General features: G+C 34.5%; 1 protein-coding gene across 1 annotated transcript; it reads right to left on the bottom strand.

Annotated features, from left to right (window-relative positions):
* Positions 1–627: 627 nt before the first annotated feature.
* LOC115443175 (TBC1 domain family member 20) lies at positions 628–14217 on the bottom strand. The gene is made up of 9 exons (XM_030168479.2): positions 13828–14217; positions 13530–13658; positions 11232–11338; positions 9744–9881; positions 7410–7612; positions 6706–6922; positions 6204–6313; positions 5685–5918; positions 628–3815 (listed from the first exon to the last, which is right to left on the bottom strand). Exons 1-9 carry the CDS (start codon positions 13976–13978, stop codon positions 3794–3796), a joined length of 1311 nt encoding a protein of 436 aa, XP_030024339.2. The 5' UTR covers positions 13979–14217; the 3' UTR covers positions 628–3793.
* Positions 14218–14488: the final 271 nt, after the last annotated feature.

Below are 14488 nucleotides of genomic sequence, written 5' to 3' on the forward strand. Positions count from 1 at the left end.
TTTTTGGTACAAACAGTTCATTGCTATTTGGTATTTTTCCAATCTTGTTTAGATTTTGAGTTTACCCGTTTGTCATGTAGGATCTGAATTTACGAGTTTATAAGGTAGGTCAGTTCACAGAGCAAAATCGTTAGTCAATATTACAGCTATACTCCAAATACGGTCAACACAATGTATAGAATAATTTCATAATGTGTAATTGTTGGTCACTGAATTAACTTTAGTTGGTTTAGCTGTAAGCTTGGCCTTACCCTATGATCCGGTCTTACCCCGTCTCGACCTTAATTTAAATATTTATTATCCAATTTCAATTATGACATATAGATAAACTAGTTGACCCGACAGACGCTGTCTCGCCTTAACTATGAATTTGCAGCGCGCATTCTTTAAATCGCTGACAATTATATAAAGTTAATATTTTCGTTAAGTTTTCTTAAATTTTCTATTTTCCCGCGTCATTTTTTGAATTTTTTTTTTTTCATAAGAACCTTCTCCTGACAATAACGAACACAACGAAAAAAAAATTAGTGAAATTGGTCCAGCCGTTCCCGCGTGATGGCGTGGCCAAGGGGAATAGGGACTCATTTTTATATATATAGATGATATAATAAAAATAAAAGTCACACATCAGTAACGGGCTTCGTTCCCGATTTATTAACAGTCATTGCGACATACCTATGTGTTTATACATAATACAGCCATCGCAAGTTAATGTGCATTACAAACAATAAATACAACATACACTTCAGTACTTGAAGCCATACATTTAAATGTTTAATATGACTGCTTCGTACACACCAGTGTGCCCACATACAACAGAAATAGATTAACAGAGTAGAGACTTCTAACTTTAAACGGAAACAAATCACATTTTGTGAGTAATAGGAAATGTGACGAACTTTCGGTCCACCAATACCAAGACACGAGTCAATATGTACGGATAAAACAAAACATTTGTATCTTAGTGGAGGAATCGAACTCTACAGTTTATAATATTATACCAGCCATGTCTTATCTACTGGCCACTGCTGGACACGGGTCTCCTCTACTACTGAAAGTTTAGGCTTTAGTCACTACGCGAACCTAGTGCAGGTTGGCAGACTTCATATAACTTCGACTAGCTCTTTGGAGAATTCTCAAGTATGTAGGTTTCCTCACGATGTTTATCTACACCGCTAAAACGATAATTCACAAAGAATACACACGTAGATATTTAGTTAGAGATGCGTACTCTTAGGTTTTGAACATGCATTTTTGTATCGTCAGTCTGTTCCATTCCTAACTAGGCTATATAAACTAACTCGAGCGCCAAATTTCGAATGTCTATGCTTCATTTTGCATGTGTCTTGCTTCCAGTACCTTTACGTGGATTATTAAATGTCATTTACAAAATAAAACACACCTCACGTGAGCATATTTAAACATTTAAATGTATGCAAAAGCTTATTCATATTGCATTAAAATAATTTTATGGAATTTATTTCACGTTGCTACCTTAATTGCATGATTTTTATACCTGTAGTGGCGACATGGTAATAGGGTGGTCCCATACAATGTCAACCGAGCACATTCCGATAAATCGATAGTCGATATTATCTAACCAACCTTCTTAATATACGACCCTAATCACTTTTTCCAATCCATCATGAAAATTAGCCAATCAGAACAGTTTTGTATTCTCGGGATCGGATCGAAGATTAGGATAGTTCATTGAAAAAAAAAAAAGGCTATTAACAGATTAATCGTAGCATGTTCTAACATGTATTGCAGGATTTGTCACAATCAAATATCTCTACACAATATAAATCGTATCGTTTAATCGTATTGGTTTATCGGAACGCATGTGTGCACGTGCACGCGAGAATAAAGCATAAAATCATTTTAATTCAATGTTGTAAATTTCGTTATCCTAAAGCAGTACTTATTAATACTAGTTTTTTGGGGGAGCAGCTGACTTTTGTATTAAATGATCTATTTAAAATCGATAATATTTTGTAAAACTTTCTGTGATGTCTAATACAAAATAATTTATGCTTACATACAATATTTTTAAATCTTGAGTCTAACTTAGGGGTTTTGATTCTTTTGTAACTATTACATTTACTTATATTTAAAATGAATATAAAATGTTACAGTTTTAAACATAAAGTCACTTTTTTTAATTACATTAGTGTTACATATTTTTGCGACATTCTCTGGATTTTAGAACGGCGTGAGATCACAGTCGCATTCAAAAAGTTACATTAAATGTCAGCTGCTACATTTTTATTAATTTATCAGGGGCGGATCCAAGCAGTCACTGGGGACCATGACCCCCGCCGCTTAATTAAAATTGATGTAAAACATTTCCAGTTTAAACCCTGAACCGCCCCTGTTCATTTTATATAAATACATAACAATTATCCAACTATATACACCATAACACTCACACATTTACAAAGATCTTTCAATCACAAAATTCAAATAATTTCATAAAAATCAACGCACTAGTACAATCGTCAACAGAATCGTTCGCAACGTCGTATGTTCACGCTACATCGCTTGGCTGGCTGACAGTGTTCATAAAAAATAATAAATGCTTAAAAACAATTCCTCGGCGATTATACCGGATTTAATTGACCTTAAATTGAGGAATTCAAAGTTAAACCTAAATTTACATATCACATTTTAAACACACAAAATACATAATATACAAACAAATTGTTAATTAAATTAACGGACAATTTCTTTAGTATTTTCAAAACGAAAATTTGGAACAATATTTTTGGTCCTTAATAAACAAATACCTCAAAACATTTCAATTTAATAACAATAGTAGATGTAGTTTTTTACAGCAATGTAAACTAAAAAAAAAATACTTAAATTGCGCGCCATTGTTGCTTTTATTGTGAGGTATTCATTATTCAAAAATAAATAAACATATGTAATTCCGAACTTAATAATCACAAAACACGTTATAGAGAAAAACCCAACATGAGCGTACGCAAGTCCACATGAAACGGAACGACAATCTACATCTGTTACTTTGACATTTGGTATTTTTTAATTGTTCCGAAAATGGCTGTAATTATTTTATTGTCTTTTTAAATAATCATTTGCACATCGTAGATTATTTCATCCATATTAATGCATTTTAGACAGTACTTGCGTACTTACTTACACACACTCATTCACACATTGTATGTTAAAAATATCTAAAGGGTACAGAATAAAATATAACCCATTTATACCGTATGTTAATTTGTAATTAATAAAAAATGCAAAGCCTACAATAATAAAGAAATTTCGATGTATCGCATACAAAGTTAGTATTGAAAATCGTTTATTCATGTACCCTTTGGATACGCAATTTTCCCGCATCAAAGCCCTTAATACTACTCACTCTGAATCTAAGGAACAGGAGTTATAATATTTGCGTAATAATACACAATAAAAAAACTATAACAAATCGGGATCCGGTTTAAAACTTCACTTAGTTTGTACGGATTTTAAACATATGAACGATGGGGTAACTCAGAATTCGACAAATTCCTAAATTAAACGCGTCGCTTCCTGTTAGACTTTTTGCCCGCATAATGCCATTATAACAGCCATTATATATAGCTAAATAATAAATATTTCATAACTATTATAATCCCTTACCCCATAATCTATTGTTTCTATTGTCAAATTCTGATTCACCCCATACAAGAAAACTTCATTAGTGTATCACACCTTTACACATGCATAAGGCATTTCTAAGTTTAACATAGTTAAGTCTTATTTGTACGCCACCCCCTTATCGTACGTTCGGCTAAATGTAGTCTAAAGCGTCGCTGTGAACAAAAGAGAAAAGGAATAATGTAACGTGCAATGGGAGAGTAAAATGTGCCGAAGGAAAAAATATCAAGGAAAAATATTCAACATAAACAGGATAAATATCATACTATTTTCGATAACAATATAAAAATACAAATGTCAATATTCTTATTGACGAATAAACAAATTGTACACTTAACCGAACCATATTTATACTTATATGTTACCTATCTTTACCCCAATGTTTCATAGGGGTAATATAGTATCCGAAATGAATTTCTAACTTTTTATTAGCTTTTCTATAGGCCTTCCAAAACCGACTTTAAAAAAAAATAAAAATTTCGTTTCCTAATTTAGTTTTAAAACCTACAGAGTATTCAATTACTAATACGCTTATTATTTGTGACTAATTTTTAACTTGACTTACGCAAATTCCAATTTCATAAAGGACTATTTTTATCTCTTTCACATCCATATAACTCTAGCACGATAGTAGCATAACTTGCAAACTACGAATTACGCTATAAGGCTCGATAATGTTTTCTCTATCGCAATGTACGAATTTATTTCCTTAGATACTATATTACCCCAAATGATCAGAATAGCCCACAGATGCAAATGACATAATCCTTACTGAATCTAAAAACATAGATTATATATTAAGATAAATAACATACACTAAATGACTTTATGACTATCGTTACAAAAGAAAACAATTCCGCATAATAAAAAGAATAAATTATAATTCTATATAGACTAATTTCTCTTTGGGTTTAGAATAAATATATTATATGTAACAGATGTTTTCTGTTCAATAACAGAGTTAAAAATAACGTCCTACATATTTATTGAATGATATAATTTTGCTTTCAATTTTGACTAGACCATGAAACAATAACACGGAAAATTTAATACAAAAAAACAACAGAGACTTAAAGTACCATTATGCGGAATCGTTCCCCCTGTGTAACCAATATAAACCATATTCCCTTATGAATAAAAACCATCTTCGCCTTTTAACATCAGTTTGTCTTATGCAAGCGCCTACAAGCACCGGATTAACGATATTTTCATTTAGTAATTGTTTTTAAATTCAAGGTAAAATGGCAGTAGACAATTAATCGAATAAGTTTAAACTCTAGTATGATGAAGCTATATCGAGCCGGGCCCCAACCGAGTCTAGAGATATACCATATGGTGCCAAAGAATCGATTCTTAATCGATATCTTTGCTAATCGTTAATAGAATCGATATCAAAAATTCAAATTTTTTAGCGTAGTACCGTATAGCGTATCTTTAAACTAGGCTCGTTAGTTAAACGCCATCAATGATGTAAAAATATTTCGAAAATGATAAATATTGCCAGTAATAAAATCGATACTTATTCAACATAATATTATAATTTAACAAATATAATTTCAGCAGTATTAAAGAATTTTAATTTTTACGTTAACGAATTAATTATATTGAACACATTTTAAGACCATGATTAATTTTAGCTCTAATAAAGCGGTTATAGGCATTTTTTAGTTATGAATAATGATTGTAGATTATCGATATTTATGATTAAGCATGTCTAAATTGATTTCCTTAAGAGACTGTGTGGAAATTTACCATACAATTTTGCTTAGTTGTGAAGCACAAAAATGCATCTCAAATTTATTGACCAAGCATGATTGGAATAAAATTGAAATACGAAATTTAAATTTGGATAAAATATTCATAAATTGATTCCAATGAGACAGCCTTGCGAAATCGTTTCGTACTCCTTACATGGTGTTATATTTATCAGTAGGCACATGTAACAGCAAGTGTGCAAACCCGACTCAGCCGCAGCTGAGGCTCGCTACATAGCAAACAAGACAAACTGATACGCGTGGCGCTACCTGGAGAAGAAGGTTTCGGGGCGGTAGTACACGTAGACGCCGAGCAGCACGGTGGCGGTGGCCAGCAGCCCCGACAGCGGCGCGTGGCGCAGCGCGCGCGGCATGTAGCGCGGCATGTAGCGCGACAGCACGCGCGACACGCGCGCGCGCACCGAGCCCGCCGCCAGCGCACGCGCGCGCGCCGCGGCCTGGCGCCGCCGCGCGCGCTCCTCGTCCACGCGACGCTGCTCTTCTCTGGAAACGGAACAAAATCATTATAATAGATAAACCAAACCTTAAGATAGTCACGAATTACATTGGAGTAATATTTTTGATAAAAATCACCCCGACTAAACTGGATGTCACTGCCTCGGTGACTAGTGGCCCCTATAACTCCATGGGACGAGGCACACATAACAAAAAATAGTCGCCCTATTTACCTCTGCCTATCCCTTCGGGCATAGCAGTGTGTAAATATGTAAACTGGAGCAATTTTAAATTGTACAGGATTCCAACGAGTTATAACATAACAGTACTCACTCTCTCCTCTCCAGCGCAGCGACTTCATGTTCGAGGTCGGCGGGGTCGTTCTGTTCGTACAGCCGCTCGCCCGTCACCAAGATGTCTTCGAACGGCAAGTCATCCGGTAACTAGAATATACAACAATTATTTATATTACACAACAAATTTGTTTCCCACACTCGATTCTAGCAATGATTCCTAGTGAAAGTAAACCTCTTTCGAAGGCTGCGTATCCACCAAAAATTACAACTTAAGTGATGCGCTAGGAACAATCAACCAATTCATATTCCCAGTCTAGGTAAGTGCAACTAGTAATAACGACTAATGGATCATGTCATACTGTTGCACAACCTTTTTACACATACTCGCACAACTGTAGTAGGAACCCTTTTCATGAGCTGGTGGACTTGGTAATTTTCTGCTTTAAACATCCACCAACAAAAATCCCCAGTCAATCTCTTACAAAACATACATTGCTACAACACCATACGGCCCTAACCCAATACTGACGGTCACTTACCCTGGACAGCAGACAATGCAACATAGCCATATCACAATCGCATTCGTAGACCTCGTCGGCGCGATGAAGCACGATGGCGGCCGTCACATACACCGGAAACAGCGGCGGCGCACACAGGAAGTAGTCGTACAGCCTCACTACATCCGCGTACCGGTTCAGCGAATGGCCGAACCACGTCAGATACCACGGTAGCGCGAACATGGTACCCACTCCAGCTCTGGATAAAAAAATATCTTATATAACCATTTGAAATAATGTAGGGTAGTTGTAAATTATTGTGGTGTGATCAGATTTTGTTATTTTAACATCAGCCTCCATATTGCTTCGTGGTGCAATGTGAAGTCTTGGAACCCAATCAGGTCATCATTTATGTTAATAAAATTTACCTTTTGTTACAACCTATCTATAGCATAGCTAGCTCATAGTAGTACGCATACTTTGCCATACTTTTATGCACTTATTGTGATGTAATAGAGACGATCCTATCGCCAAATTGTGTGCTTATTCTAACCATGATCAACTCGGGTGCTTTACAGATGGAAACACTAACACAAGTTTATGTTGCCAACCAGGATATGGAACCCAAAACCTCACGATTCATACCCGAGTACATTACCACTTGGCCAACATATCAATATGAAGTCTTTATTTAATTATGTCATACCAATAACACTTGACAAAAGAATTCATACGTCAGCACTCACTTCTCCAAACACTCGGCGACTTTCCTATCAGCCCTGCTGATGACTGGCAGCATGTAGTTGAGGAGATGCTGCGTGGGTTGCATGGTGGCCTGCATGAACGGCGCCAGCGGGGCCGCCGGCCCGTACGACAGGCGGCACAGCAGCGGGAATGACGCGCGGTCCCCGCACACCAGCAGCAATGTGATCGCCACGTCGTGATAACCCTGAGGATATTGAGAGATGTGATGATCATAGTGGGAGATATAATAATAATAAAGGAGGGTATTCATAAGTATACCATATTAGGCTTTAATTTACTTTGATTATATAAAAGTTCCTATGAAAATTTCATGGCCTTGCCAAAGCAGTTAACAGTAGTGAATGTAAAAAGTAATATTAAGCATGGGTTTAAAAACTTGTTTTCAAAGTTATTACACATTCCGCAAAATAAATAACCACATTGAATTATCAAACAAAACAATGAAAACAATAACATTAACTACAGTATGTAACTACATTATTACACTTCAGGTTAAAGAACAAATAACGATAAATATATACAATAAACATCGCTGTTTATAGCTAACCGAGTGACTCATGTGTAGTGACGTCATAAGACAGTATTGTCTACATTCATCAGTAATTTGTATGCCGAATAGAAACGAAATCGTGACTTTATTTGAGGAAAGAATTTAAATATTATTCAATATCGATAATTAATTTCGATAAAGGTCGTGTATCGATAAATGAATGTGCAGCATATAGAAAACAATATGAAGTGTTTTTAACGGACTTCAATAGAAGTAGGAGGTCATCAATTTAACAAGTTTTTCTTCTTATTTTTCTGTTTGTTACCTCAGAACTCAGTCATTTATGAACTGATTTGGAATATTCATTTTTTTATAAGAATATGCTTTTTTATTATTCCCATAGAAATATTTTTAAAGTAGTATGGTTTTTAAACTGAATTAAACTGGAATAAGTATTTCGTCCGTGACAACGAAATTGCGAATATTTGCTTTCCTGTACCTATTTCAGTTGTATTTTATTAGGTCCATTGCTAATTCTACAGGCAAGCAGCGTTTACAATAGAAGTTTGGTCGGTACAGGCCAAATATAATTTTGGCGGTCTCCAGAATTATACCAGCTAATTTATACTGCGTCAGTTTGAATTATAAAAATTTCGCAAAGCTATGTTTAATTAAAACACAAATCTACTCTCTAATCCACCATTGTGCCTCTTAATAAGGTTTAAACTAGGAAACCGGTGATGTTTTTGACAGCTATTTAAGCAATTCTTAACCACCTCTTAACGCTAAAACAAGTTCATAAGTGAGACTGATATACACTGGCTTAACTTGGTATGAGCTTGATAGCTGATTAAAGCTGTTGAGATGTTTTATTATGATTTAAGTATGAAAGTCATAGTTGTATTAGTACTAAAGCTTAAAATAAATCCGGTACTCTATTATCTGCATATAAACATTCCTAAAATAATAAATTATTTGAAGCGTTACTAATTTTATTAAAGTTTAAGTTCAAGTATTTCGTAACGCAATTTGGAGGGGAGGAGGGGTCATGTAAAACGTTACGATGCGTTACAGGCGCGAGATTGGATTTTTTATTTTAAAACAATAAAAAAGGTATTGTAGCGATTTTCCGGTACTTTTGCGAAAAAAAAAGTAATTTTAGAGTTACGTAACTTTTTAAGCTGCGGGGGGGGGGGTGTCGTACAGGAAAACGTTACGGCGCGTTACATGCGTGGGTGGGTGTATCAAAAATGTTCATAAATTGCGTTACGTAATATTTGAACAGAAAAACATATTAACAATGACATACAATTATTGTAACTAAACTCGCGTGACACAATTATAATGAATACAACTGAATTTGTAGTAACAATTATAGTTAATAGTGCGTCACCTTGATAGTAAACACGCTATTTTCAGGACTTTAATAAATTATTACGTTACAGAAACAATGGTTTTAAATGCCTAGACGTCTACATTCTACAGAATAATTTACTCCGCACGAATAGTCTAGCACAATGGATTTATAGAAAATCAAATCGACAGTAGTCTATATTTGCATAAGAACAAATGTATTATCGGTCAATATTAAGTGTTCTTGTATCGCAAAATCCTTGTTTCTGGCACCTAGAAGACATAAATCTTAACATTATCTTTAGATAGGAGTATGTCCCTAACCCCATATTCCCTATGCCACTGCCTTGTTGATTTTATTACAGGCAAGACAAAATGATTGGTATGTACCTGATGATACGTAAGGAGGTATCCAATTATCGACTGACAATAAATAATTATCCCTCTCCAGTCCACTCGGTTATTACGTTACCTGATAGTACTTGAGATGCGGGTACTTGATGATGACTCTGAGTATGAGCACTGTGAGTTGGTCCTGGAGCGCCACTCGCTGCTCGTAGGGGATGCCCGGCGGGAACCTCTTCAGGGAGCGGTTCACGTCTAACACCACCTGCAATACACAGATTATTATTCCTTGCATAAGACGGAAAAAAGGATAACCAAACCATGACGACGCACCATATACTTATACACACATCACGCATTTATCACCGAAGGGGTATACAGAGGCGAATCAAGATACCCACTTTTCCCCAAGTGTGTTCCATCTCATGGTGTGATAGGGGGCGAGCCTATCGCCATATTGGGCAAAAATTGTAAACTCCGGGCTGATACTGAGCAGAACAACTCTAACATCACTTTGTCCGACCCGGGATTCGAACCCAGGTCCACAGAGCGCTGCCGTACTGTGCATGCATAACGACTACGCCACTGAGGCAGTCTTATGAGAAACCATATACTCAAAAGGAAATAATAGCTTCTATACAGAACATGGTGCTTCCACATGCCAAATTCATATAAATCTGTTCAGGGATTGAAGCATTTAATTCTATAAAATATCCAAACATTTTAAAAACTTTCACATTTATAATATATAAGTAAGATTTTATCATGATCTTTTAAAAAAAAGCTCCCACCAGGCACATTAATTATAACAGTGTAGTAACCAGATTTGCATAGTGTTAAAAATCATCACAAAACATGTTTGGATGATAACATTTGATATACAATATAGTATAATCATATACAAGCGCGTTATCATTATCAATTGGACGCGTGTGCAATTGTACTAGATAATGCTTAATATCTATACAAACAAACAAAGATGAGTCCATCGGTTAGTTATATAATTGTCACTAACAAAACCATAACAACTATCTTTTTTTGTTGGTGATATGTAAACCTTTAAAAAGTTAGGTTTATGTTGATGAGACTCCAAGCTTTTGTTGAAAGAATATTTTTATTAGTATATATTATATCTTTTTGAAATCAGTTCATCATACATTCAGCACTCAGTCAAGGGTGAGAATTTTGTTGTTGAAGAATAAATATAAGCTCCTTTTCACACTGGAATTTATTAGCATTATGTTACACTTTGGTTGTCCATGTTCCTATTACAGTCTCAACATAAAATAGTCTTTATTCACTTCCAATCGAATATCATATCAGACAGTATCACAAGCAGTAAGTAATCTTGTAGTTTTTATTTATTTATTCACATATAACACCACACACTATCTTATTAACAAAAATAAAATACATGTGCAGATAAGTACAGCAATTTTGAAGTGTTCTGCACACCATTTATATTTATAGAAAATTAAATTATGATGAAAATTTATGGAAATACTTAAGATATTCATAAATATACTTCCCGCTCATTAATTCCAATTGGCTTATAATTACTAATTCCATGGCCCTGGCCGAAATTCGGTTAGGAAAGAAAAATAATACTAATTACCTGATTGTACTCGCTGTGTGTGGAGAGCTCGTCGAGTGACGGCGGGTCCGTCATCTCCTCGCGCGTCACGCCCACCAACAACGGCCATATCTTCCTTCTATATTCGTCTGGCAACAGAAAACTATTGTTAATCATATATTATAATCATTAGATCATTATAATCAACAATATTGGCGTCAATTTTTTTTTCGTTAATTGTCTTCAGTCTACTCAAACATATTTCTCAAAATTGGTGAATTAAGACGTTAATATCTTTAAAAATAATGCGACTCTTCTAAGATAGTATTTTTATGACAGAAACGGTTAAGGTAGCTGCCTTGTTTAAAAAAAAACAACTGTTTATTATTTTTTATTACCAACTATGTGTTGCTCGATTCTCCTCCCACATGATAGACATTTCTCAGGATAAAAACTTCACTTTATACTTTACTGATAAAAATAGCCTACATAACAAGATGTGGTGTATCTGTGAGCCAACTTTTATAATTTGGCAGTTACGGTATAAATACTTCAACATATCTAAACATTTCGACAGATATTCACATATATAACATTAGTAAGGTGAATAAATAATAATAGCATCAGATACAACCACATTTTCTATTTCTGCACTCAAGCAGAAGCTTGCTAGCCCTATTATGTCATAGTTTGAAGTGCATTGTAGAGAAAATAATTCCAGACATTATGATATTTAATAATATTTATAAATCTTTGGAGGTGAACACTTTCTCAGGTATGTAGCTAATATAAAAAACATATTATATTACTTCTAGTCAGAAATGTGAGCCCATATAAGTCAAGTACATTTATGTCCTGTAGATTTCATTACTATATTTTCATTTATCATTACACAAACCAATAAATAATTGACAAAGAATACAGACATAAATTTAAGAAACCAGATAGGACTATTCATTTTTTAAACCAGTGAACATTCATCAGTACAGTTTGCTTCATTCCCAAATAGTTTATGACTGCAATGTTATATACAAGGAAGAAAACGTATTTTGATGTCACAGCTATTAATAACTTGTAATTTGTTTTGGAATAGTGTAATTCTAACAGTGAGTCACTATGTGGGCGGTGTGATTAAATTAGAAAACTAAACAACCAGTCACATCGAATTTAATTAGTACAAAGTACAATCGCATAATATCAGGCCTGTATTATATACTGTCCCACTGTTGGGCATGGGCCTCCTCTCCTACTAGATGGATTAAGCCTTAGCCCACCACGCTGGCCTAGTGCAGATTGGTAGACATAACACCTATTTTGATCAGTTCATTATTAGGATTAATCGGTAGATATCGATAAAAACATATTTTGGTTTTTAATAAGTAAACATTATTACAATTGATGAGTGACATAAAGAGAATTGATTTTTAAAGAGGTGACAGAGGATTTTCTTTTCCATAATTAAACAAAAATTATATATTATCATAGCTATAAATAGTGCAGAACAATTGCAAGGAAAATTACTAACACTTATAGTCAATATCAACAATATAACAGCAATAACAAAGTGTAATGATCTACATATGTCTTAAATTTCCTGATAACTGTATTGAACTGACATTTAATAAAATCCCAGTAACATTGTTTATACAGCTCTTTATGCTAATCACTTATAATTAGATTATGAAGAATCTGGTATGTTCACACGCTCATAGCACATTTTAAATAGGGTGTGGACTATTGTCGTTCAATGGACACTATTTCAACTACCGCTCTATTATAGAACCTAGTAATAGATGTTAAGGGGTTAATGTCAATGAAAAGCTGGTGTAATAAAAAATAGAACATAATGTCCATATCTGTTTGGTAATGAAGACTGACCCGGCAACATTGAGCCAACATGTTTGGATGATAGAGAAAATATATTTAGAGATGATGAACACTGTTGGTGCTGTTGGTTCATTATAAAAGTTAATATGATTTGACTAATACTATTAAGATTTATTTACATGAAAGTGAGACATAGAAATAAAAATTATTTCTTTTTATAAATATAAAAGTTTGTGAATATGTTCAGTTTGCATGAATTAGAACCGTACACAGATATTGCTGAAATAATGATCGATGGATTTAGATGAAACCTGACGCACAGATAGACTATGTCTGGGATTACCACATAGGTTTTTTATCCTAGAATAATACACAAACACTACACTGCCCTGATCGCCGGTACACCTGAGGCTGTTACCCTCACATTATTAGTAATTAAATTGAGTACTGACACAATTAATTAAAATGGTTTGATGCAAAGAAGCATCTTCAAACTGATAAGAAATCACTCACCACAAATAAGTCCAGCTTTGCTCCGGGCAAAGTGCTGCCACTGCTCCAAATTAACCACGTCCGGGTTAGAGAGACATTTCTCTATTTCCTTTCTTTTTTCTGTAATGTCAGGGTCCTCGACGTCGGATTCTGTGTGCAATCAAATATGTCATGTCAACTACCCGCCACTTTCACTTCAAATTTCACTTTAAATTTTCAATATATTTACTACAAACGGCTAGAAATATCTAGTTTCGAGCAAGAAGAAGCGACACTACGCGGAAGTCATCAATTACTCGAAGTAATTTGTTTACAATACCTTCATCAAATTTCAGCTCGGAAGGCGTAGATATGTCGTCAATATTTTTAGGGTGATTCAGGTCTAAAGGTTGTTTTTTCTCAGCAGGTGAACAGTCGCCGTTTATGTTACACTTGTCGCCAATATCGGCGTCCGTTTTATTGGACTCCATGGTAGAAAGTTTAAAAATTAATCGACCAAAAACATTACACCATCCTTTTCCATCGAACAATGTGATGACATTTCGCAAAACGAATAAGTTCGGAAACTTGATTCGAGACTCCGTAAAACGAAACAATTTCCTAAATTAAAAGTTTACACGTTATACCTATTAATTGTTTTTCGTTATAAAGTATTTTTGGGAGAAATACTTTAATATAACATTTAAAATATTTTAATTCACAATTTTAGAAAATAATAATTTCAACAAATCCGAACGTTCACCGAATATGAAAAAAACATGGCAACCACAATAATGACGGATTGGTCTGAAGAGATTTAGTTTCACGCAGAATTTACAACAAACGATAACACCTAAAAAAAAATGCAACACGTAGACGAATACCTTTCCTCCGTCTATGCTCCAACGTAACGAAATTCCCATTACAGAAATGTCAAAATTAAAGCGAATAAGCCATCCAGATTAAAATTATTAAAAATCGTAAAAACATAAAATATATTT

This window comes from Manduca sexta, chromosome 23, assembly GCF_014839805.1.
Source record: "Manduca sexta isolate Smith_Timp_Sample1 chromosome 23, JHU_Msex_v1.0, whole genome shotgun sequence".
Taxonomy (NCBI): domain Eukaryota; kingdom Metazoa; phylum Arthropoda; class Insecta; order Lepidoptera; family Sphingidae; genus Manduca; species Manduca sexta.

Bases quoted from the DNA above. Each gene is read 5' to 3' on its own strand.
- LOC115443175 (XM_030168479.2), bottom strand. From the start codon at position 13,978: ATGGAGTCCAATAAAACGGACGCCGATATTGGCGACAAGTGTAACATA. The intron at 6,314-6,705 runs GTAAGTGACCGT...TGTATATTCTAG, and splicing joins TGCATTGTCTGCTGTCCAGG to TTACCGGATGACTTGCCGTT. The intron at 3,816-5,684 runs GTAGCGCCACGC...TTTTGTTCACAG, and splicing joins CCCGAAACCTTCTTCTCCAG to CGACGCTTTAGACTACATTT.